This window comes from Sus scrofa, chromosome 12 (assembly GCF_000003025.6).
Source record: "Sus scrofa isolate TJ Tabasco breed Duroc chromosome 12, Sscrofa11.1, whole genome shotgun sequence".
NCBI lineage: Eukaryota > Metazoa > Chordata > Mammalia > Artiodactyla > Suidae > Sus > Sus scrofa.
In genome coordinates, this window is record NC_010454.4 from 7,568,379 (window position 1) to 7,591,111 (window position 22,733).

Sequence of the window (22,733 nt, forward strand, 5' to 3'; positions counted from 1 at the left end):
TATGCGTCTCCTCCCTGGGGCCGACGCCCCTGGCAGGGTCGGAAGTTTGTCCCGTGCACAGTTAAAGCGTGGATGCCGCCTCTCCTCTGATCCCGGGGTGGAGAGACAGGGGGATGGCGGGGCCATCAGAAACACAGTGACACAACTAAGCCACACCCAGGGGTAGAGCATGTCACACGGATGCTACAGGTTGGACAGTGGGCTGGGTGATCCCGAAGGCTCCCTGGAAGAGGCGGCAGGAGCCCCACAGGCCCCCCAGACACTGGATGGGCCTGGCCCCACAGCAGCTTTGCCCACCCCTGCCCTCCTGTAGCCCCTCCCGGAAATGGAATACAACGGGAACCCCGAGTCGGTTGGCTACAAGATCAAGTACAGCCGGGCAGACGGACACGGCAAGACGCTGAGCCACGTGGTCCAGGACCGCGTGGAGCGGGAGTACACCATCGAAGACCTGGAGGAGTGGACGGAGTACCGCGTGCAGGTGCAGGCCTTCAACGCCATCGGGAGCGGGCCCTGGAGCCAGACGGTGATGGGCAGGACCCGGGAGTCAGGTACCCGCCGCTGGCCCCGCCGTCACTTCCCCGTGGCCTGGGGATACCCCCGCCTGTGTCTCTTTGCCCTCAGGGCCTTCCAGGGGCACAAAGGCTGGAGCTGTGGTGCAGAAAGAACCGAGGCTCATTTTCCTTTTAGTGTAGAACATGCTGCCGGGTGGCCACGCCTCTCCGGGCCTGCTCCTTCCCAGCGCTGTTCCCAAAGGAGGAGGGAGGGGGCGGCTCCCAGGAGGGGATGCCTGTCTCTGTGCCCTCACCTTGAACCCTGACACCCAGCAGTGCCTGAGATTGGAGGTGGGGAAGGAGGAGAGGGTGCAGGTGGGGTTAGCTCACAGAATACTCCAGAAACACAAACAGCAGCTCACCGGGGCCTGGCAAGCACAGAGTATGTGCTCCCAGCCTACAAGCAGCCCTCGTGGTCCACATGGGGTTTGCAGCCCTGTGGCTTTTTCCTGCCACCCTGGGTCCCTTCCCACCCAGGCCCCTCCTTCCATCCTCCCGACCCACTGGCAGGAAATGCAGCCTTGCCCTGTTGTTATTCTAATGGGGGCGGGGGGGACACCAGGGAGGCGGATGTGGAATCAGAAGTGGCATCTGCCACACACACTTATCATCATGGCAAGATAATCTGCTATTTGGGGATAGTCTGTGGCCTCTCTCCCTCCCCGGGTCCACCCCTCACCCTCCGGGGGGCGGTGGGTCCTGAGCACCTTCTCTCCGCTCTGTCTCCCCCAGTGCCGTCCTCTGGCCCCACCAACGTGTCAGCGCTGGCCACCACCTCCAGCAGCATGCTGGTGCGCTGGAACGAAGTCCCCGAGGCCGACCGCAATGGGCTGGTACTGGGCTACAAGGTGAGACCCAGCACTGAAGCTGGAGCCCCGTTCCCATCAGGGTGCCCTGTCCTCATGACCCCACGGGGCCCTTCTGCTCACCATGGCAACCAGGGGTCCTCCCTCGAGGGTCGGGGGGCTTCCTATGAAGGCCTGCAGTCTCCACCTCCTCCAGGAGGCCCCACTGGGCGCCCCAAGCCTAACCCTCAGCCCTGATGGGCCCAGCATCAGTTTCCTTTATCTTCTCAAATTGCTCCCAAAGCTGCATCCACCAAGTGATCCAGCCCTGGCCTGGAAGCCCCGAGACTTGGCTTGACATGTCACTACTGGCTGTGTGACCTTGAGCACGTGTTCCTCTCTGGGCCTGTTTTCCCAACTGGGAAACAGCTCTCTCTAAGGAACCTTCCAACTCTATGGCTGAGCGCATCTTTGTGCCCCCGCCCTCCCCAAACACTAGCTCGGCATAAACCTGTGCTCCCTGGAGCCAAGCCCTTCCAAGGACACCCCCCGCCCCCGCCCCGGTCCACCCACTCATCCTCACGCACCTGGCTCCTGGGAAGGAGACAGGAGAGATGCTGGCAGGACCCCGGCCTGAGACCTCGCCCCTGCGCTGGGCTCCGACAGGTGATGTATAAGGAGAAGGACTCAGACTCGCAGCCCCGGTTCTGGCTGGTGGAAGGGAACTCGTCCCGCAGTGCCCAGCTCACGGGCCTGGGCAAATACGTGCTCTATGAGGTCCAGGTGCTGGCTTTCACGCGCATCGGGGACGGCGTCCCCAGCCACCCTCCCATCCTGGAGCGGACGCTGGATGATGGTGAGTTCACATCCCCAGGAACCCGGGGAGGGCTGGGAGCTGTGCAGCCTCCCCTCCCCACCCCCAGCCCTGCCCCTCTGGTCTCACTCTGCCTCGAAGGGAACCGTGGCCCCAGGCTTCTCCTGGGGGAGGTGGGTCACCGAGGGCCACCAAGCCTTCTGCGAGGGCTGCTACTTACAGACCGTGCCTCCCTAAGGAAGAAAGGACAGTGCAAGGACAGTTTGACACCGGATTCAGTCTCCCTGGGACAAGTGAACAGAAAAGAGAGTTTGCACCCGTTTTGATTCCTAGGTCGCCTGGAGCTGGCTCGCTCTGCGTGAAGGCCCGTGTAAGGGAAAGGCTTGAGTTTTCCTTTGCATGAGCCTGCTGGTCCTATTTGCAAAAGAGTGGTGCCAGTCAGGCCCCAGGCCTTCCGCGCTGCAGCAAAACTCCCCCTCAAAGGCTGACCTGACAGGTGCTCTAACCCCCTCTGTCCTCTCCGCACACGGCTCCCCACAAACATTCGTGGGGTCGGGATGGGAGTGCAAGAGGAACCCCGATGCCATATGTCTCTGTGTTCTAAAGTGATAAATCAAGCTAATGATCTGTTAAATTAAATATGTTCTATCCTCCTGCCTTGACAAATATACCCTCCTAATGACCTGGAAGGCCAAGTTCAAGTTTAGAAATCTCCGATTTCTTGGCCATCTCCTGTTGGACCAAGGCAGCTTGGGAAGAGCTGCCCCCCAATCCGACCCCTGACTCCACCGCCCTGTTCTCCCCAGCCCCCACCCCTGCCTCCTCTGGCCCATGCCCTTCAGTCTCCAGCCACATGCCCCAAACAGCTGCCCCTTGGCCATCCCTCCGTCCGAGGTGCAAGTCTGCACTGTCAGGAGATGGACCCGGAAAACAGGCCCGTGCAGACCCGGGAGGCATGGCTCGGGCTGTAGAGACAGGGGAGCTATGGATGCAAGGATCCCAGAGTGAGTGAGGTCTATAGAGAGGAGCCAGGTGGGCTTGTGGGGGGCACTCCCTTTGCCCCAAGGCTGGAGCCTTGGTCCCTTCTACCTCCTGCCAAATAATGACCATTTGGAGGGTAGAATCCTCACCAATCACATCTTCATGCCCTGTGCGAGGACAAGGCCTCCAGGCAGAGATGAACTCGAAATATTGAGTGGAGGGGCCCCTTCGCCTGCTGTCCGCTGTGCTGCTCTCCTGGAGCCAGGCTGGTCCTGAGGCAGAGGGACAGCCACACTGTCACCTGCCTCTCCTCTGTCCCTCCAGTCCCGGGACCCCCGATGGGCATCCTGTTCCCAGAAGTGAGGACAACATCGGTGCGGCTGATCTGGCAGCCCCCCGCTGCTCCCAATGGCATCATTCTCGGTAAGCCACTACCTTGCCCGGGCCCTAGCTGCAGGAAGAGGGAGGTAGAGGCTGCAATGGAGGGAGATTGGGTGTTGGCAAGAGGGAGACTAAGCCCGGGACAGGTGTCTGCATATCCTCGAGAATGGCTCTGCATCTAATTTCTCCCACTAGAAATCTCAGTCTGTGAGACTCTCAGCTGGAGGGCAAGGTCAGGTTCAGGCCATGTGTGAACCTCGGCTGCTGTTCCCAAGTGTGGCCAGGTGAGGGCGCACTGGCCGGCTCAGCGCAGCCAGGCTCACAGGCCAGAGAGGGGACCCCAATCCGCCCCCAGGGGAGGGATGTGACAGATGGGTAACATAGAGCACCCGGCCACGGCCCCCTCAGTCACACTCCCCAGGTGGCAGCTGAGGACGTGAGAGTGACCCTGAGGGCTTCAAGCAGACGGACCTCAGCCCAGGTGGCCCAAGGGCAGACATTGCAGTGGCTAAAAAGGAAGGAGCCATTCTGGGGGCTCTGGAGGCAGCTTGCCCCACTTCCTAGCGTGGCTCTTTTCCTTCCTTGCCCGCAGCTTACCAGATCACACACCGGCTCAACGCCACCACGGCCAACACTGCCACGGTGGAGGTGCTCGCGCCCAGCGCCCGCCAGTACACGGCCACCGGCCTCAAGCCAGAGTCTGTCTACCTGTTCCGCATCACAGCCCAGACCCGCAAGGGCTGGGGAGAGGCCGCCGAGGCCTTGGTGGTGACTACCGAGAAGAGAGGTGACTGTTCTCGGAGACAGGGAAGCGGGAGGTGGGGTGCTGCCGAGGGGACACCTGTCTGTGACATGGGTGCTCAGACTGCCTCCTGGTGCACAGCTGGGGATCGCTAGTTGTGTCTCATTGCCCTGGTCTGGGGTGGAAAGTGGGCTCTAATCTCTGACATCAAGGCCCACAAGGGCTCCAGTAGACTTCAGAGCCGACCTGGGCGCTTCCTTCAGAGCCGCTCTGCCCCAGCTACCAGATTTCTAAAGGGCAGGTGGACGAGGCCAGCTCCTTCCTCTCTCCCCTCCCTCTCGGCAAAGACCGTGTCCAGTTGGGTGGCGATGGGGCGGCAGCTGGGGCCCCTGCTGCCTTGAGCAGGCTTCTCACCCAGGGTCGGGCTCCCCAGCAGCGGGCCTGAGCCCCAGATCCCTGTGCACGTGATTTATCAGTGTTTCCAGGGGAACCAGAGGGACAGAGTTCTCAACCAGTGTGACTTTGCCCCTCGGGGACCTTGGGCAAAGTCTGGAGATGTTGTGGTTGTCACACCCAGAAGGGAGATGCCGCTGGCATCACTGGGTAGAGGCCACACATCCTACAGTGTACAGGACAAGCCCCCGCAGCAAAGACCCACCCACCCTGGAGTTCCCCTTGTGGCTCAGCAGGTTAAGGACTTGACACTGTCTTTGTGAGGATGAGGGTTCCATCCCTGGCCTCACTCTGTGGGTTAAGGATCCGACATTGCTGTGAGCTGTGGTGTAGTCTGCAAATGCAGCTCGGATCCTGCATTGCTGTGACTGTGGCCTAGGCTCCAGCTGCAGCTCCAATTTGATCCCTAGTCTGGGAACCTCCGTATGCCGTGGGTGTGGCCATAAAAAGAAAAGATTCATCCACCCCAAAGGCAAAAGAGCTGAGACCCAGCAGGGCCTGGGGAAGTGAGACAGGGCCAAGGGCAGGGACAGAGTCGGGTCCCCGCAGAGAAAACACAGGCTCAGCCCCATTCCACCTGGGACAGCGTGGGTCCCATCTGAGCACCACGCAGACAGGGGCAAAGGAACAGTGTATTTCCACCTCCTCACTGTCAGCCCTGGGTCGGGGCTGCCCTCAGGGGATGTAAATTCCCAGGCACCGGGGCCTCTAGCAGCCCGAGGTCAGTCGCTGACCAGGAGCCACAGCGTGTGGGCATGGGACAGGGGCAGCGGGGCCAGAGCCTCACCTTCTCTTGCTGTGAAACCACATCCCCTCCTGCCTGCCCCTCCCGCTCGCCCCTCCAGACCGCCCGCAGCCCCCCAGCAAGCCCGTGGTGCAGCAGGAGGACGTGAAGGCACGCAGCGTGCTGCTGTCCTGGGAGCCTGGGAGCGACGGGCTCTCCCCCGTGCGCTACTACACCATCCAGACCCGCGAGCTGCCCGGCGGCCGGTGGGCACTGCACTCGGCCTCCGTGAGCCACAATGCCTCCACCTTCGTCGTGGACAGGTGAGGGCCTGTCTGCCTGTCTGTCCACTTGCATCTCCCCTCTGCTCCTCGCAGCCTGAGTACACCTGGAGCCTGCGCTCCCCCAAACCCCTTCCACCACCCGCATCCCCCAGCTGCCCTCCCCTCCGCCCAGCCCCTCCAGCTCTGTCCGAAGCTCCCTGCCCACTCTCTCTGGAGCCTTGTTAGGGCTGCCTCTTAATTATCTATTTCTGGAGCCTGGATGCCCCCCTTCATTAGCGATTCCTCCCGGCCAGGCAGCCGCTCCCTCTCCATCTTTAATAGGGGAGCGGAGCTTCGCTCCCGAAATTCTGCCTTCAATTCAATTCCTAGCGGGATGTATTTTTTATATTCCAGTTGACGTGACTGAGAGTTTTGAGCGATACTTTTCTCCTCTTCTCCCCACCCCACCCCCCAATAAATCAAAAAGACAGACGTTTGCCTGGAGAGGAAATGAGGCTTATAAAGTGCCGGTTAACTCTTAATTCACTGGCTCCTCTTGAATGTACCAAGTGCCAGAAAGAGGTGGCTGTTCTTGGAGGAGGAGTCAGCCCCCCACGGGAGTTGGGGGGCTCTCCCACCCGCAGGCCCCTCTGGGGTCCGAAATACGTGGACATTACCGCTTGGGGACCTGTGGCTTCGAGCTGGAGCTAAAAGTGAGGCCACTTCCTGAGCTGGCCTGATCTAAGGGACCTCCGGGCCTGGCCCCAGGTTGTCCCCTTGGTAACGGAGGGTCTCTCCGAGCTTCTAGGTTCCTGGGGGTGCCCTCGGGTGAAGGCGGGCAGAAGTGACGGAGCAGGGTCATTAGGGGGTACCTCTGTTCATCCAACCTGGACCCCCCCCACCCCCACCACCCCGTAGGCTCAAGCCCTTCACATCCTACAAGTTCCGAGTCAAGGCGACCAATGACATCGGGGACAGCGAGTTCAGTGAGGAGTCAGAACCACTGACCACCCTGCAGGCCGGTCAGTGCCCCCTGTGGGGTTTTCTTTCTCTTGGTCCCCTGGGCACTTCCTGGGCGCTGGGCATTCTCTCCTGGGGGAGGGGCTCCATGCCCGCTGGGCCCTTTGTCTGGCTCTCTGAGCAGAGTCCCCAGGAGGTCTGGGCCAGAGGGGTCCCTGCCATGGGCTCAGGCACCCACAGCCAGCCTGGCATCCTCAACCCCGAGTGTGTCTTTCCTGATGTCCTCCCAGCTTGCAGCTACCCCCAGAAAGCCTCGGGGGGGGCTGGGGGAGGCCTGTGGCTCGAGTGGCAGAAAGGAGGGGCTCTGGACCCTGGGGTTTGGGCCGGGGCCAAGGTCCCTGCCCCTCTGTCCCTCCACCCGGACCCTTTGTTGTGCAGAAGTTGGGGCGGTGGCTGGGAAGAGTGGTTTAAGAGGAAGCTGCCCTGCAGTTTGAGGAATCAGTCCCCGTGGCCTCCCAGGGGGGCCTAAGTGCCACCCTCCAGAGCTCACCTGTCCGCCTCTCTCCCCAGCCCCCGACGAAGCCCCCGCCATCGTCTCGGTGACACCACACACCACCACCTCTGTGCTGATCCGATGGCAGGTAGGGCCCAGGAGGCGGGGAGGGGCTCCTGTTCTCCAGGGACTCAGACACACGCTGTGACACACGCTGTGCTGCGACGAGAAAGACGGCAGCTGCCCCCCCGGGGCGGGGGGGAGCCCGGAACACGGCACACACTCGCATAGACCCGCACTCAATCCTCACTCTGCTCCCTGGTAATCTGAGCGTCAGTCAGGGGCTCCTCCTGCCCTACACCCTGTGTGGACGGGGACCCAGGCTCAGAGAGAGGATGCGAATGGCCCCAGGTCACACAGCCCCTAAGTGGCGGGGCTGCCGGCATCTCTGTGAAACCCAGCCCCACTGTGAGTGCAGGGATTCCCCACAGAGACCAAACTCAGGTGCCACGCCTCACCTGCGCCCTCACGGCTTCCGTCCCATCACCATGAGCAGGACCGACCGTCCAGGTACAAAGAACCCCCCCGACCCCTCCTCCCCCAGCCACCCGCTCAGATGGGCACTGCCCTCCTGCCAGAGTCTGAGGGGGACCCGAGGATGCATCGCAGAGACTCAGCTGCCCACGTGTGCCTCCGGGACCAGCCCCCATCCTCTGAAGTCTAGCCTTGGGTCTCAGCAGATCACCTACGGGGACTCCAAAGCCGTGAACTCCTGCCTCTGTTTCTCAGGATTAGAGGGGCAGGGGCCAGCCTTTGCCCACCTGCAGCCCTCCTGAAGGGGAAGCCCTTGAGGAGAAAACAGGGGAGAGGGGCCCCCCCCCCAGGAGGATGCTCCCTTAAATGAAAACGACCTAGTGCAGCTGGGGGCAAGGGCGAGGCTGGAGCCAATCAGGCGCCTTAGTGACGAAGCGGGCAGGGAGGTGCCAGCTGCAGCCAGGATTGCAATTAAGGAGCTAATAAAAAGCTGAACTGTTTCAGCAGGTTTTTTAAAAGAGGGATCATAAAAAGTAGTTTCCACCTTTTCCAGAAGCCTGTTCAGCTCATCTGAGGACGGGAGCAGAACGCACAGGAGAGAACGATAAAGTCACACTTGCCCTTGTCCTTACTGAAGAGCGGGACTGGGACGTGCCCTAATTCCTGGGGAAACTCCAGGAAATGTTGGCCAGGGCAGAGCTGGTGGTCATGTGAGGAAGTTTCTAGACACGGAAGGACTCTTTGAGATGCACTCTGCATCCAGAGTCATGCCCGGAGTCCCGGTGATGCTGTGTGACCTTGGGCAAGTTCCTTACCATCTCTGAGCCTCACTCGCCTGCTTCGTTCAGTGGAGACGACGTGGTGATTCCTGTCCTGCCCTGCCTCACAGAGAATGATACAGGGCTGGAAAAGGCTCCTTGGAAATGCTTTGTAAATTAAAAACACTCGAGGCCACTTTCATTCCTTTCCTGGTTAATACACAGTCCTGGAATTCCTGTTGTGGCTCAGTGAAAACGAACCCAACTAGTATCCATGAGGATGTGGGTTCAATCCCTGACCTTGCTCAGTGGATGAAGGATCTGGCGTTGCCCTGAGCTGTGGTGTAGGTCACAGACACGGCTTGAATCTGGCATCACTGTGGCTGGGGTGTAGCTCCCATTTGACCCCTAGCCTGGGAGCTTCATATGCTGTGGGTGTGGCCCTACTGAAAAAACAACAACACAGTCCCTGCTCTCTGGCTGCAGGAGGCCAGATAGGGAGGGCGGCATGGAGTGGAGGGGATGCTTAGCCCTGGTCCAGCCCGGTGGGCCCCATCCCCTACTCCCTTCCTTGCAGCCACCAGCCGAGGACAAGATCAACGGCATCCTCCTGGGCTTCCGGATCCGGTACCGGGAGCTGCTCTACGAGGGGCTGAGGGGCTTCACGCTGCGAGGCATCAACAATCCAGGGGCCAAATGGGCAGAGCTTACCCGTGAGTGACAGCAGAGGGAGGCAGGGCGGGTGGGGGCCCCACACTCCCCCCCTGCCTGGAAGCTCTCAGCTCCCTGGAAGCACGCTAACCCGAAACCCTGACGCCCTCCCCTGTGTGTGTCTCTCACCCCATCCATTCAGTCCCTAAGCCCCGGTTTATTGAGCACCTTCTACAGCCCCAGACACTGGGGGACACCAGTGAACCAGACAGACAGGGTCCCTGCCCCCTCAGAGCGTGCAGGCTGGAGGAGGAGCCAGGCACTCACGAAGAAAACCCTGATGTATGGAGTTCCCATCATGGCTCAGTGGTTAACAAATCCGACTAGGAACCATGAGGTTGCGGGTTCGATCCCTGGCCTTGCTCAGTGGGTTAAGGATCCGGCGTTGCTGTGAGCTGTGGTGTGGGTTGCAGACACAGCTCGGATCCCACGTTGCTGTGGCTCTGGCGTAGGCTGGCGGCTACAGCTCCGATTCAACCCCTAGCCTGGGAACCTCCATATGCCGCGAGGTTGGTGATGGATGGGGTGATGGATGGATGATTCCACGTTGAACAGTCCCAAGAAAATGGGGGAGCCCAGCCTGTGCAAAGGGCCTGGGATGGGAAGAACCCAAAGCCGAGCCTGGTCACATTCCAGGTGCAGCAGTCTGTTCCCCTCTTTCCTGGGGGAGGGGACCATTCTGCTCTGGGCTCCTGGGAACCCAGCCTGCCTCTGCAGCAGGAAGGAAAAAGTCGAGAAGCCGCCCGCAGAGAAATCCCAGAGAGGGTCACACACAAGCGAGGGAAGGACATGCTGTCCTTTGGGGTCAGGATGGTTACTTTGGGGGCGTGAGTGTGATGGCTGGCGCTGGGGTCCACAGGCAGGGGGCCCCGTTAGAGGCTAATGCAGTGATGCGGGCAGAGCGTGAGGGTGGCATCAAGGCGGCAGGCTAGGGAAGGGGTCGAGGGCCCGTGCGGGCTGATGTGCCGTGGGCTCCACCCACTGATTCCCGTGGGGGTGGGAGGAGTCTGGAGGATCTGGTACCCAGGTGGGGGGTGGAATCTAAACAGCCGAGCGGGAGAGGAGGAGGAGTTTCAGAGCCTCTCCATGTTTGATCTTTCCTCCCATCATTCCCTTAAACCGTCTGGGCCTTGTCTGCCAGCAAGTATTAGCCGACCACAAAATGATGGCGCTGGTAGCCCAGGAAAATGAATAGAAAACTCCGAAGCAGCTGATCCAACCGCTTGTGTGCGTTATTTTATTTATTTTTAGGGAGCAGACATGTGCTTGTTGTGCTTGTGGTGGTGATTTTATAACACAGTCCTATTTCCTGGTAGTTAAATGGTTTCTGGTTCATAGGAGGAAATTAACAACCGCCCTATATCACGGTGTTCTCCAGGACCCAGCCTTAGGCAGGGGAGCAGGTTGGCACCAGAGGGTCCCCCAGGGCTGTCTCCAGGGATGCTGGTGTCCCAGGAGCTCCCGGTGCCCTGTGACCTCCGGCCCATGCACAGCAGGACGGGGGCAGCACTGTCCTGGGAGCTGCCTTCTCCCCCAACTCCCGCCCTGGCCCCTCACTCAGGAATCTGGAAAGTTCTTTCCCTCTGCATGTGTGCTGCCAGGCTTCCTGTCTCCCCCAGCCCGCCCCCCCCATCGGGGTCTCTGTGGAGCGGGGTGTGTGTACTAACGTCCTCTGTCTGCTGTCTCCCTCCGGCCCCCTCCGCCTCCCCCCCTCTCCCCTGACCCCGTAGCCCTGTACTCCGTGCGGAACCTGAGCCGGCCCAGCCTCACGCAGTACGAGCTGGACAGTAAGTCCCGGTGGGGCCACGCCTTCCACAGGGAGGGGAGAGGGCCTCCGAGGACACGTGACCACAGCTGAGGGGTGCCCCCCTACCCCAGGCTACTTGAAGAACAGAGCCGCCGCAACTCGAGGGCCTTTCCAGAAACACACAGAAAAGCGGGGGGTGGGGGGGTGGTCACCAGGGAAGGTCTGCTCCAGCCCCCTCCCCATCAGTACAGGAGAGACAAGGAAATGGTTTGACCCTGTGCTTTGCAGGGGTGGGGCGGGGAGGCCTGGGCAGGGGACAGGGACAGGAGGTCCATGGTAAGAGCTGCTGGTCCTGCTGGTCCAGTGGGCAGGTGTCCACGTTGCTGCTGCCCGTTCTCGTCCCATCTTTGATGGGCGCTTTTCAGATCAGTTCTGCCTTTTTTTTTTTTTTTTTTTTTAACCCAAACTGTTTTATTCTAACTGATTTGATTTGATTGTTCTGGCCGCCCACACGGCATGCGGAAGTTCCCCGGCCAGGGATCGAACCCCAGCACAGCAGCGACACGAGCCGCTGGGGTGACTACACCAGGTGCTTAACCTGTTGTGCCACCAGGGAATTCCTTGGCTCTCTTTCAGGCCAAGTCCCACCCTGGGTGAGCAGAGAGGCCGTCTCTCCTCCAGGGATCAGGAAGTGCCCTGCCTGGCACCTGCCCCTGGGTGGGACTAGCCCTTTTCCTAATGTCACACAGGACCTTAGGTTTTCCCCAGGCCCGGAGCTTTGAGCCGGGGCCTCCATTTGTCTGAGTTGTTCCTCTCCGCTCTTCCTCAGCCCAGGGGCCTCCCGGGCTGCGGGACAATTAGGGCGACACCCCCACCCCCCTCCCAAGGGGAGAACTTCGACCTGGGGAGGGGGACCGTGGAGGGGAACCCAGAGAGGTGTGGGAGAACATTCCAGCTGCGCCCCCCCCAACATCAACTCACATCCACGGTGTCAGCCCATTTTCCTGCAACTGCTTCTCTCTCCCAGCTTCTGCCTAAGCATCTCCAGCAAAGCGAAGCAAAAACATAGCGTTTCATAGCCCCAAATTCACATCCAGTAAGCCCCTTCTCTTTAGGGCTGAGCCCCTCACCCTGTGCTAAGGGCTGGTTGTTGGAGACGTGCGGGCAGGGGTGGGGCTTTAATAAGTGGTGGTGACCAGTGAGCCCAGGACGGGCAGGGAAGATGTGACCTGTGACCTGGCATGTCCAGGACAGTTTGGGTTTCATACCAGTGGTCCCAGCATAAATATTCAGAGTGCTTCTCAGTCTCCGAAGCGTCCAGCATGGTCACACCTGGTCAGGATGTCCGCGTCGTCCTGTGTCCAGATCCCCAGGGATGAGGCTGAGCAGCGCCCCCATCCCCACCCCCGCCCAACGCTGGCAGCCCCTCCGCTTACCTGCCCTTTCCTGAACCTTCCTTCGTACGGGATCCGGCATCTCAATGGTGCATCATCACAGCCGCCCCCACCACCCCGCACAGCCTCTGCCCTGCACGCTGCCTCTGCCCACCGCAGGGCCGGTGACCTGTGTGCTTCTCCCCTCCCCCACTCTCACCCCCAGACTTGAACAAGCACCGGCGCTACGAGATACGGATGAGCGTGTACAATGCAGTAGGCGAGGGCCCCTCGAGCCCCCCCCAGGAGGTCTTCGTCGGGGAGGCAGGTGAGCGCTGCCGCCTTCCGGCCCGAGCACACCTTTCCCAGCCCCCCCCCACCGAGGCCCAGTAGGAGGAGATGTGGCATCAGGGGCCCCACCCAACCCAGCCCACCTCTTCCTCCCTGGTCCACACACACACCCACCACCCCTCTCGCCCTCCAGTGCCCACGGCAGCGCCCCGCAACGTGGCTGTCCACGGTGCCACGGCCACACAGCTGGATGTGACATGGGAGCCACCCCCGCTGGAGAGCCAGAATGGAGACATCCAGGGCTACAAGGTAGGGGAGCTCCCAGGTCCAGAGGGGCACAGGGCCAGGTGGGGTTGGGAGGGACTCAGGTGTGGTGAGCGGGAGAAGTCCTGGGTCTACACCTGCCCCCTCGGCCGTTTGCACCCGGTGCATGAAATGCATGCCTACATGCCGCTGGAGCAAAGCTGCACCCATCCTCTCTGGCATCCTAAGGGCAGGCAGTGCTCGGAGGCTGGGAACTCAGGCTGCACCCCAGCTTGCACCATCCCCAGGCAGCTGCCCACCCACCCAGCCTACTGGCTCCTGATGTCAACACGAGACCCCTCAAAGTGGTTTTTTGGCCAACCCTGATTACAGTATTGATACTGATTGAATGGCCAGTTAGCCCAGGATTCCTGGCCAGCTTTTGGAAATCTCTGGGTCCAATGATTTTTAGACAACCTCGTGTGTTAAGACAGGATTCAGGAGTTCCCATCGTGGCCCAGCGGAATTGAATCTGACTAGGAACCATGAGATTTCGGGTTTGATCCCTGGCCTCGCTCAGTGAGTTAAGGATCTGGCGTTGCCGCGAGCTGTGGTGTAGGTCGCAAACGCGGCTCAGATCTAGTGTTGCTGTGGCTGTGGTGTAGGCCAGCAGCTGTATTAGACCCCTAGCCTGGGAACCTCCATATGCTGCAGGTGGGGCCCTAAAAAGCAAAAAAAAAGGATTCATTTGACTTCTAGCTTTCGCAGAGCCGTTTAGAACTCCTTAATCCTCTCGAAAGCCCTGTAAAGCTGGTGGGGGGGGGGTGTGATGTTTGTGCCCATTGTACAGAGGAGGAAACTGAGGCCCAGGTTAGGTGGTTCAACGAGGTCATAGAAAAAGCCGGCAGCAGAGTCAGACTCCAGGTCCCCCTGCCCTCACCCTCCAAGGGGTGTGGAGGAGGTGTGCCACACAACCACTCGATGAGGTGGCAAAAATGATGATGATAATAGTGATATAATAATAACAGTAATGCACTGCTCCCTTGGACACACAGCCGGTGGCCCTTCCCGCGCCTGTGTCCAGCATCACTCTGGCTGCCGGTGGTCGTGGCTTGTTACTGCAGAGAGGGGACCCGGTGCTGTGGGGAAGGGGGGGACCACAGGACCTTTCCTGGTTCCCCCACCCCCCCTCAGCCCCCACCCCTCAGGCAGAAACTAAGTCTCCGCGAAGGGAAGGGCCTTTGCCAGGTCACACGGCTCGTTCATACGGGAGACCCCGTTTTTCCGACTGAATCCGGCATGGAGGTTGGTTCCAGGTAGGGTGAAGGAGGAGGGAGAGAGGAGGAAAGGCGGTCCTGCCAAGGATGCTCTGAAGACGGATGGCATCCTGAGTGCTCGCCTGGGAGCGCCAGCTGGGAAAACTAAATATTGCGCCCCTAGCATATGCCTCCCCGGGGGAAGAATCTCCAGTTAATGCACCGTCGCAGGAAATGTGTGGGTGCGCAGACTCCGCGCGTCACGCAGCAGGTGTCCACGTGCTCCGGGAAACTTCGCAGCCCCGGACGGGGAAGCGGAACTGCCGCCTCCCAGACCTGCGTTCACATCTGCCTTCATTAACCTTAACTTGAGCAACGGCGACGTGCGACGGCAGCAGCCAGTGAGGGCGCCGGGATGGGCTGTGATGCGTCCGGGGCGGGCGCACGCGTGCCGCCGCCGGCCTTGCAGGGACAGGCGTTAATTGAGGAGTTATCTTGTGTCCTCGGTGCTGAGAAGAAAGCGAGGAGCGGAGACAATTTGAACTTAAACTCCAGCGCCGGACAAAGCAAACAGCACCGCCTGGTGGTGGTAAGTGGAGCCGCTTAGGAAGCCGGCTTGGACTTTTCAGCAGGGTCCTCCTCGGAGCAGCTGCCTCCTGAGCAGAGATGAAGGACAGAGCGTGAGTGGCATGGATCCGAGAGAAGAGCATCCCCGAAGGAGGGGAAAGAGGAGCAAAGGCCCTGGGGTCGGTGGGTGCTTGGCGGGTATACAGACCGGCCCAAAGCCCTATGTGTCCCAACGTGTTGGGGGGGAGGGCAGCATGATGGGAGGAAGGGTCTGGCCAGTGATGGGCCGCATGGCCTGGAGCTCTCAAGGGCTTAGCTCTCACTCTAAGTGGCATGACGCCATGGTGCGGGGGCAGGGGGGTGTCAGAGGAGGGACCTGGGTGACTCGGGGTTTTGGAGGTGTGTGCTGGCTGCCGTGAAGTGGGGAAAGTGCAGAAGCACCAGGAGGCATGGCATCACCCAGGTGATGGTGGTTTAGAAGGAGCAGCAGCAGAGGTGAGCCGCGATGGGGCCCGGGGCCCTTTGAGAACTGGGAGAAGTTGCTGATGACCGGAAGGTGGTGAGAGGAGAAGCAGCAGGGGATGCTGGGCAACTGGATGACAGAGCTTCCTGTGGCAGAGCAGCGAATGCGACAGCGGTGGAAGGTGGAGGCTGGGCGGGAGAGCACGCGTCAGTTCTGGACATCTTGGACATCAGAGGGAAGAGGTCAGATACAGGCCGTGGAGTCCAAGAGAGCGGGTCCAAGCTGGAGGCGTGAATGGTGGAGCCCTCAGCATATACATGGTCCTGAAAGCCCAGAGATTAGACCTGGGTAGATAGAAAACACCAGAAGTCTGAAAACTGAGCCCCACATGAAAAATATGCTTCCAGAAGGACGGAGGAAACAGATGTGCCAACTACTACTCAGAACTCAAGCAAGATGAAATCAAGGAAGCAGCTGTGCAGGGATGGGCGGAGGGTAACAACCCTGAAGCCTCATCCGGCCCCCCTCTTGTTTCTGTAAATAAAGTTTTATTGGAACACAGCCGCACCCATTTGTTGCCCAATTGCCTTCGGCTACGTTCAAGTTCCAACGGCTGAGTTCTTGAAAAGCTGCCACAGAGACATTGTGGCCTGCAAAGCTTGAAATATTTCTTACCTGGCTCTTTACAGAAGGAGTTTGCCGAGCCCTGTATTATTGCATTAACCAGGCCGGGTTCACAGGTGACTCTGATAAGAGCTGGGGGCAAAGGCTCCTGCTTGGAGTGGCTCCAAGAAGGAAGGGGGCCTACTGACAGCCCTTTGGAGGCGTTTTGCTTTAAAGGGAAGTAACCAAACGGGGTAAACACAGAAAAAGACAGTCAACAGATGGTTTTAAGTAGAGAAAGGTGCGTGTGCTGATAGATGTGATTCTAGAAAGAGGAAGAATTTGGTGATTCAGAGAGGAGAGGAGGCTGTGCTGAGTGATGACCTGGAGGAGGTGAGGGGCGGGGATTTAGTGCCTGAATGGAGGGTAGCCTTACCAGGGAGCTGGCAGTTCAGCCAGCCCTGGTGGTGGGAGGGAGGCGGAGGGTAGAGACACAGGGCAGGAGGTGGCCCTGGTGACGAAGGGGAGCTTGTGGAGTCTTGTTTGATGGCATCGGATGCTCCATGAAAGGTCCTGAGCTAGGAGTGCAGATGGGGAGGGAATGGATGAAACAGTGATGCAGTGAGTGGACCAGGCCAGCGGCGCCTGGTGACCAGGCCACTCAGGGCTGTGCTCGGGAACTGAAAGTGAGGCTTTCCTCCAGGGACAGCCAGCGACGTGGCGTACGGGTGTGGACCTGACTTAACCCAGGCTGAAGTTCAGCCTGTTGTCTGTGATGAAGCCAGAAGGGGCAGGGAATTGAGAACAGGAGGTAGAAGCTGGTGTTTGTTAATGAGTCACTCCTACACCTGTTCCTGCCTGATTATTAGCAAATATTTAGTGAGCACCCATAGTGCTTAGGACCCAAGGGAGCCAAACTGACCGTGATGTGGGCCCTCCGGGGAGCCTGCACTGCACCTCGGCCGTGTGCCTCTTGGGGGCTGAGGTCAGGGCTTAGCCCCTTGTGCCATTTGCACAAATGTGATTAGCCATCATCTAACAAAGGTCTGCTGCCTTCAGTACACACAGCTAAGACCCTCCTGCTGAGGGTCCCGTCTCTGGTGGCCCCAGGTCCTGGACCCTAGTCCTCCCCCTACCCAGGAACATGACCCCAGCCATCAGCACCCCTTCTCTGGCTTCGTCATTTTTCTCATTCTGAGATCGCTTTCATCTTTCAAATGCCTTTTCCCGACCTCACGTTTCCTTGAGCCATTTTTCTAGTTGATCCCTTTACAACAGAAATCCTTAAAAAAAAACCCTCTAGCCGCCGCCTCTTCTGAGTCTCTCTTGAACCCACTCCAAGATTCACCCCTTCATTCCAAGGAGCAAATGAAAAAGTGACTCGAGCGGTTATCTCCACTCTCACCCATCTACCCGGATCAGAAGACTGAAAAAAAGAAAGAAAGAAAGAAAGAAAACGGGAGGTGTTCTCGAAAAGCGAGAAATTAATGGTACCGAGATGTCCTAACTGCTGTTCACACTTGCCAGACAGGGACGCTTTTATTAGCTCTTTCTCACTTTGATGAGCTTTCTCCAGGCAAATTGAGAAACGAGAGCCAATCGCATGCAGGAACACCGTTGGCCACCAGGTGGCGCCAAATGCTCTCGAATCCTCCGCGCGTCCTGGGGCTCGGCGGTGCGTTCTGGATGCCTCGGATGCAGAGTTCTAAAACTAGTGAAGGAGCTGCTGCTTCGCTGACGATGAGAGTTAACCCTCGGTGAATAGGAAATGTAGTTGTTCCTCGGATTCCGTGGCGGATTGGTTCCAGAATCACCGTGGATCCCAAAGTCTGTAGATGCTCAAGGGCCATAGTATCCATATCCGCGATTTGTCATCCGCGGATTCAAACAAACGCGGATTCTGCGGCCGGTTATGTATTGAACGAATCTGCTTGGAAGTGGACCTGCGCAGTTCAAACCCTTGTTCTCAAGGATCAACTGTATTTAGAAGCACCGTGAACACCTGATGTGCTCCCACTAAAACCTTCAACCTTGCAGCGTCTTTCTTCGTCTTTATGTCCTTTGCTCCTCACAGGGGTCCTGGGGAGGGGGTGCCCTTGCCCCCACTGTGCAGATGACACACTGCGGCTCAGGGCAGTCATCCAGCCAAGTAAGTGGTGCCTGGGGTCAGCCTCTGGCCTGCTTGCCTGCCTGCCTCTGCAGCAGGTTACATACTGTCGTGTGTGGGTGAATCCCCGGAGGCCTTGCCCACCAGCAGATGCTGACGCCGCAGCCCTAAGCAGCTCGCAGGTGCTGCCGATGGGCTGGTCCTTGAATCCAGCTCTTAGTTGGCGTGGAGTTTGCTTACACTGCCCTCAGGTTCCTGCAGAACAGAATGGGTTTATTCCTCCAGTAATGCTATTCTGAGGGCTGATGTGCCCTGGCTGTGCTAAATCCTTCTGTGCCCTCATGGACTTTACCGTCGTGCAGAGACTAAAGTACTAGCTGTGGAAAGGAAGGTTCTGGAAGGGCTTCTGAAACAGCTCCTAAATACTTCTGTTTCCTGGGCGACTCACACCTGTCCAGGTGTGTGATGGGGATGAAAGAAGGTGTGTCGAGATGGGAGGCGGGGGGCAGGAGGGAAATGGGGTGACCCTCTCCCTCACTCCTGCGCTTCCCTGTGCCCACAGATTTATTTCTGGGAGGCCCAGCGGCGGAACCTCACCGAGCGGGTGAAGACGCTTTTCCTGGCCGAGAACGGCGTCAAGATCAAGAACCTGACTGGCTACACTGCCTACATGGTCAGCGTGGCAGCCTTCAACGCCGCGGGGGACGGGCCTCGGAGCACCCCCACCAGGGGCCAGACCCAGCAAGCAGGTGGGGAGGGAGGAGGGGGAGGGGAGGCCCACCTGGCCTCTGGGCTCTTGGGGGGATGGAGGCAGCTGAGAGATCTGGGTTGGGTACCCAGGCCCCATGGGATGCCCTCCATGGTGGGAGAGCACAACCCCCCAAGAGGGGCCTCGGAGAGCCCCCAGATCTTTCCCTTCGACCCCCAGCCTCCCTAGAGAGCTCACCTTGCTGACAGCCAGTTCGCACCCAGCCAGCCCCCTTCTGCTTCCTGCCCCGTTCCCACCTCGCTTTCTTACGTCTCCCCGGCTTTGTTCATCCCACGGGTATTTATTGAGCATCGTCTGTGCCGGATGCTGGCCCACAGCGGTGAGTGAAACTGACCATGTCCCCCTCCTGGGATGGAGACGGGGCATGAATAGATGAACTGACCTCAGGTGGCAGTGGCTGTGAGGGGTCTAAGGACAGAGGCAGGGGGTGGACCGATGGCTTCGGAGAGGTTTGCCTGCAGAGGCCTTGCTGAGCGGGTGACATCCGAGCTGAGATTCCAGTGAGAGGAGGAGGCCAAATGTGGAAAGTTCTAGAGGAGGAGTGTTCTGGGCAGAGGGAAGAGCAGGTGCAAAGGCCTGGAAGCTGGAGGAGATTAAAGAACAGAGAGGAAGCCAGGCAGCTTGAAGAAAATGGGCGAGAGTCAGGTGGTAGAGGGTCTGGGGCCGTAGAAGGATGATGGGGAGCCATTGGTGGGTATAAGAGGCTGGGCAACAGGATATGGTTTATGTTTGTAAAAGATCACTCTGGGAGTTCCCTGTGGCACAATGGGTTAAGGATCTGTCACTGTCACTGCAGTGGCTGGGGTTGCCACTGTGGTGTGGGTTCGATCCCTGGTCCAGGAACTTCTACATTCTGCAGGTACAACCAAAAAAAAAAAAAAAAAGCCACTCTGGCTGCTGTACAGAGGACAGGCTGATGGAGGGGAGAGGAAGGAGGCAGGGAGACTGGTTAGGAGGCTGGACAGCTGGGCAGGCAAAGGAGAAGAGGAAGGGACGAATCCCGTAGCCCACACATGCAGAGCCAGCCCTCTGCCTAGCATCCTAGCCTTCTCCAGCAGCATTACACTTGATCTTTCTGGAAGCCCTGAGGACACAGGCAGGGCAGGAGTTACCCCGTTTCAAGGTGAGCAGGGGTGGCTCTGAAGTGATGCTTCTCCCCCAGGGACCCCAGCTGCTCAGTGGGGGAGCAGAGGCTGGAGCCCAGGGTATCTGAGCTTATCCCAGGCTGTCTTCATGGCACCAGCCTCCTCCTCTGCCAGCCTTGGAGTTTTCTCCGTGGATTTGAATGCAAGCCTTTTGTCCTTAACCTCCTTTCAGCATCTTCTCTAACCAGCAGCTTTCTGTCCTGTAAATTACCTTTTTCTTCAAGAGCAAGCAAGACCCCGTGGAGTCAGTATCTAAGTGTGGTCCTCTCTGGGGACAAGCTCTGGCTCCAGGGAAACCCTTTCCTTCCCATGGCTCCCAAGGGTCTGTCTCTCTGCCCGCCCGCCTGTCTCGACCACCCTCTGGCAGTGTCATCGGCGGGATGTGAGCCCCCCGGGAAGCTGGCCACTTCCGTCAGCAGGACAAAGCGTTCTGGCTCACGTCCTCTAGCAGAGGGGAGGCAGGAAGGGGCCCCAGAGCTGGCCTCCCTCCTTCAAAGACGGCTCACTGGCGCTGCCTCCCGAGGGCTGGAGCGGAAACCGGTTCGGGATTAGCTCCGGCTCTGTGGGGGGCGGCACCGACAATAATAGCCCGGTGGGGATGCAGTGGAGTTGAGGCTTCCTTCCCTTCCTCTCTGGCCTCCCCCACAGACCTCCTCTCCCCAAGGTTTTTGGGGTCACTCCAGGGTTCTTGGGCCGAGAAAGCATCTCTTCCGGAGAGTTGAACATCCCTGGCTCTGGCTGCTCCCGACAGACTGCGCTGCTGTCGGCGATAATTCCCAGGCCCCCGGGGATGAAAAAGGCCATGAGCACTGCAGTTCTGGCAGGTGCTCGAGTGCCCACTTGATGCCCGGAGGCCCAGACACCCCTGCCTGCCTGCCCGCCTCCACCCAGGAAGCCAGAACATCGCCTGTCCCCTCAGTGACCCTGGGGGCACAATACAGCCGTGTCCTGGGCTCTTCACCAGGACCCAGAGCCACTTAGCAGGAAGGAGCCCATGTTCCCCAACTCGAGGGACAAGAAAGTCCCCTTTTTTCCCAATACTTGGACTCTGATATTGGAAAGAATGCGAACGACATGAGCGGGGGAGGGGGAGGGTCCAATGACCTCTGGCGACCCCTTCCTGCCCTCGCCTGCCCTCTGCCCTGCTCGATTGTTCTTTCTGGGCCCAAACGCCCCTGCTGGGTCCTGGGAACCAAATCCAGGGCTTTGAACATCCAGGAAGGAGAAACCAAACCCCTGCCCCCCGCTGTCTCCACAGCCCCCAGCGCTCCCAGCTCGGTCAAGTTCAGCGAGCTGACCACCACCTCTGTGAACGTGTCCTGGGAGGCCCCACAGTTCCCCAACGGCATCCTGGAGGGCTACCGGCTGGTGTACGAGCCCTGCACCCCCGTGGATGGTGAGTGGGGGGGCTCCCTCCCAGCTTGGCTCCCTGGACCTGCCCTCTGCACACACCCTCCCCCATACCCCAACCCTGCACAGAGTCCCTATGACGAGCTCCCGCTATAAACGGGGAGACCGAGGCCTGGACAGGGAAGGGACGTGGCCAAGGTGAGACATTGGCAAGTTGGCAAGATTCCACTGGCAGCCCTGGTCTCCTGAGTCTTGGGAGAGAACTATGAAATATAGTCTCCCCGTCAGTGGATGGAATTGGGGAGGGGAGGAAGGACATACTAGTAAAATATAAATCCTGAGATGAATAAGCAAGGTGGAGCCCCAGGGAGCTCCCTGGTGGTCTAGTGGTTAGGATTCGGCGCTTTCACTGCTGCAGCCTGGGTTCAATCCCCAGTCTGGGACCCAAGATGGCACATCAAGCTGCTGCTTGCTGCGGCCAAAAAAAAGTGGGGCCCCAGTGGGGCTCTTCTGTGTGCCCCCAATCTTAGGGGCTCAGCCATACTCTGGGTTAGTTCTCTGCCTTTCTTGGGGTCAGGAACCCCTTGGAGAATCTGGTAATAATCTTGGAGCCTCTCTCAGGATGGTGCATGAGTTTGGGGGTCATGACTCCTACTGCCCTCTGGGAACCTCAGCTCAAGAGCCAGGCTCTGCAGACTGCCTCCCTCGGCCCCTGAGCCCTGTTCCCACCCTTCAGCCCCAAGCCCTCGAGGCCCCAGCAGGGACCCACCCAACCCCCAGGCTCCCCCAGAGGCTGCCCTTTACTTAGAAAGGCCAGAAGGTGGCTGTGCTCCTGGTTGCCTGTGTCCCGGGGCCCAGCGAGGCCTTGGGGACGTGGCTGGCCTACCAGGTGGCGCCCTGGTGGCCGGAGGTGGGTCACCCCTCCCCACAGCAGAGCCTGACCAGGACAAGGGGCGGAGCCCTGGGCACACTGAGGCAGCCAGCCGTTCTGGGTCAGCTGAGGGAACAATGGCCCTCATTCTTCCTGCCCTGACCTGCAAATGCCCGCTGGCCAGCCCAGAAGGGCACTGCTGTGGGGCGGGACCCTGGGGAGGCGGCACCCAGGAGGGGGTGTGGCCAGACTCAGGCAGGAGTCACACAGGCTCCAGTGGCTGCGGCCTCCAGAGACTCCTCACCGGAGAGGCCTGGTCACTTTGGTCCTTGGTCCCAGGCCTCTGGACCACATGGCTGACTCCACAGCCTTCCAGAGTCCCAGTGGCCCTGGGACAGCCCAGCTCCCAGGACCGGCAAGCTGAGATGCAGCTGGATAGCACCCAGCGGGACCAGCACCATGTCTGGCCCCCATTTATGCCTCAGCCCTGGGATCAGGTCAGCTGAGAACAGGTGTCACGCGGATGCAGGGAGAAGCAAGGCCCAAGCCAATGAGGGGTTTGCTCAGAAGTCATAGGGCAGGTGCCCGGTGCTGCAGTTCTGAGTCCTGGGGCGCATGCCCCCGTGACCCTGTAGGCACCCCGCCAGCCACTGCTCTGTCAGGACTTCATTCATTCAATAGGTTGAACCCCGACCCTGTACCAGGGGCTTTTATTTAACCTCGTAACATCCGGCCTAAGATGCTTTTGCTACCCTCCCTCAGTAGGAGAGCAAACCGAAGCCAGGGTGGGGGCGT

The 22,733-nt window shown here is 59.5% G+C and overlaps 1 protein-coding gene across 1 annotated transcript in view; it reads left to right on the forward strand.

The window, feature by feature from the left end:
* Nucleotides 1-22,733, forward strand: part of SDK2 (sidekick cell adhesion molecule 2) — a 285,180-nt gene that overhangs the window by 236,327 nt on the left and 26,120 nt on the right. Inside the window, 14 exon segments of the mRNA XM_021066690.1 lie at nt 314-551; nt 1,287-1,402; nt 2,006-2,195; nt 3,459-3,557; nt 4,108-4,302; nt 5,556-5,757; nt 6,616-6,719; nt 7,228-7,298; nt 9,020-9,155; nt 10,884-10,940; nt 12,500-12,601; nt 12,758-12,873; nt 18,366-18,552; nt 20,976-21,113. Coding sequence (XP_020922349.1) covers nt 314-551; nt 1,287-1,402; nt 2,006-2,195; nt 3,459-3,557; nt 4,108-4,302; nt 5,556-5,757; nt 6,616-6,719; nt 7,228-7,298; nt 9,020-9,155; nt 10,884-10,940; nt 12,500-12,601; nt 12,758-12,873; nt 18,366-18,552; nt 20,976-21,113 — 1,951 coding nt within the window.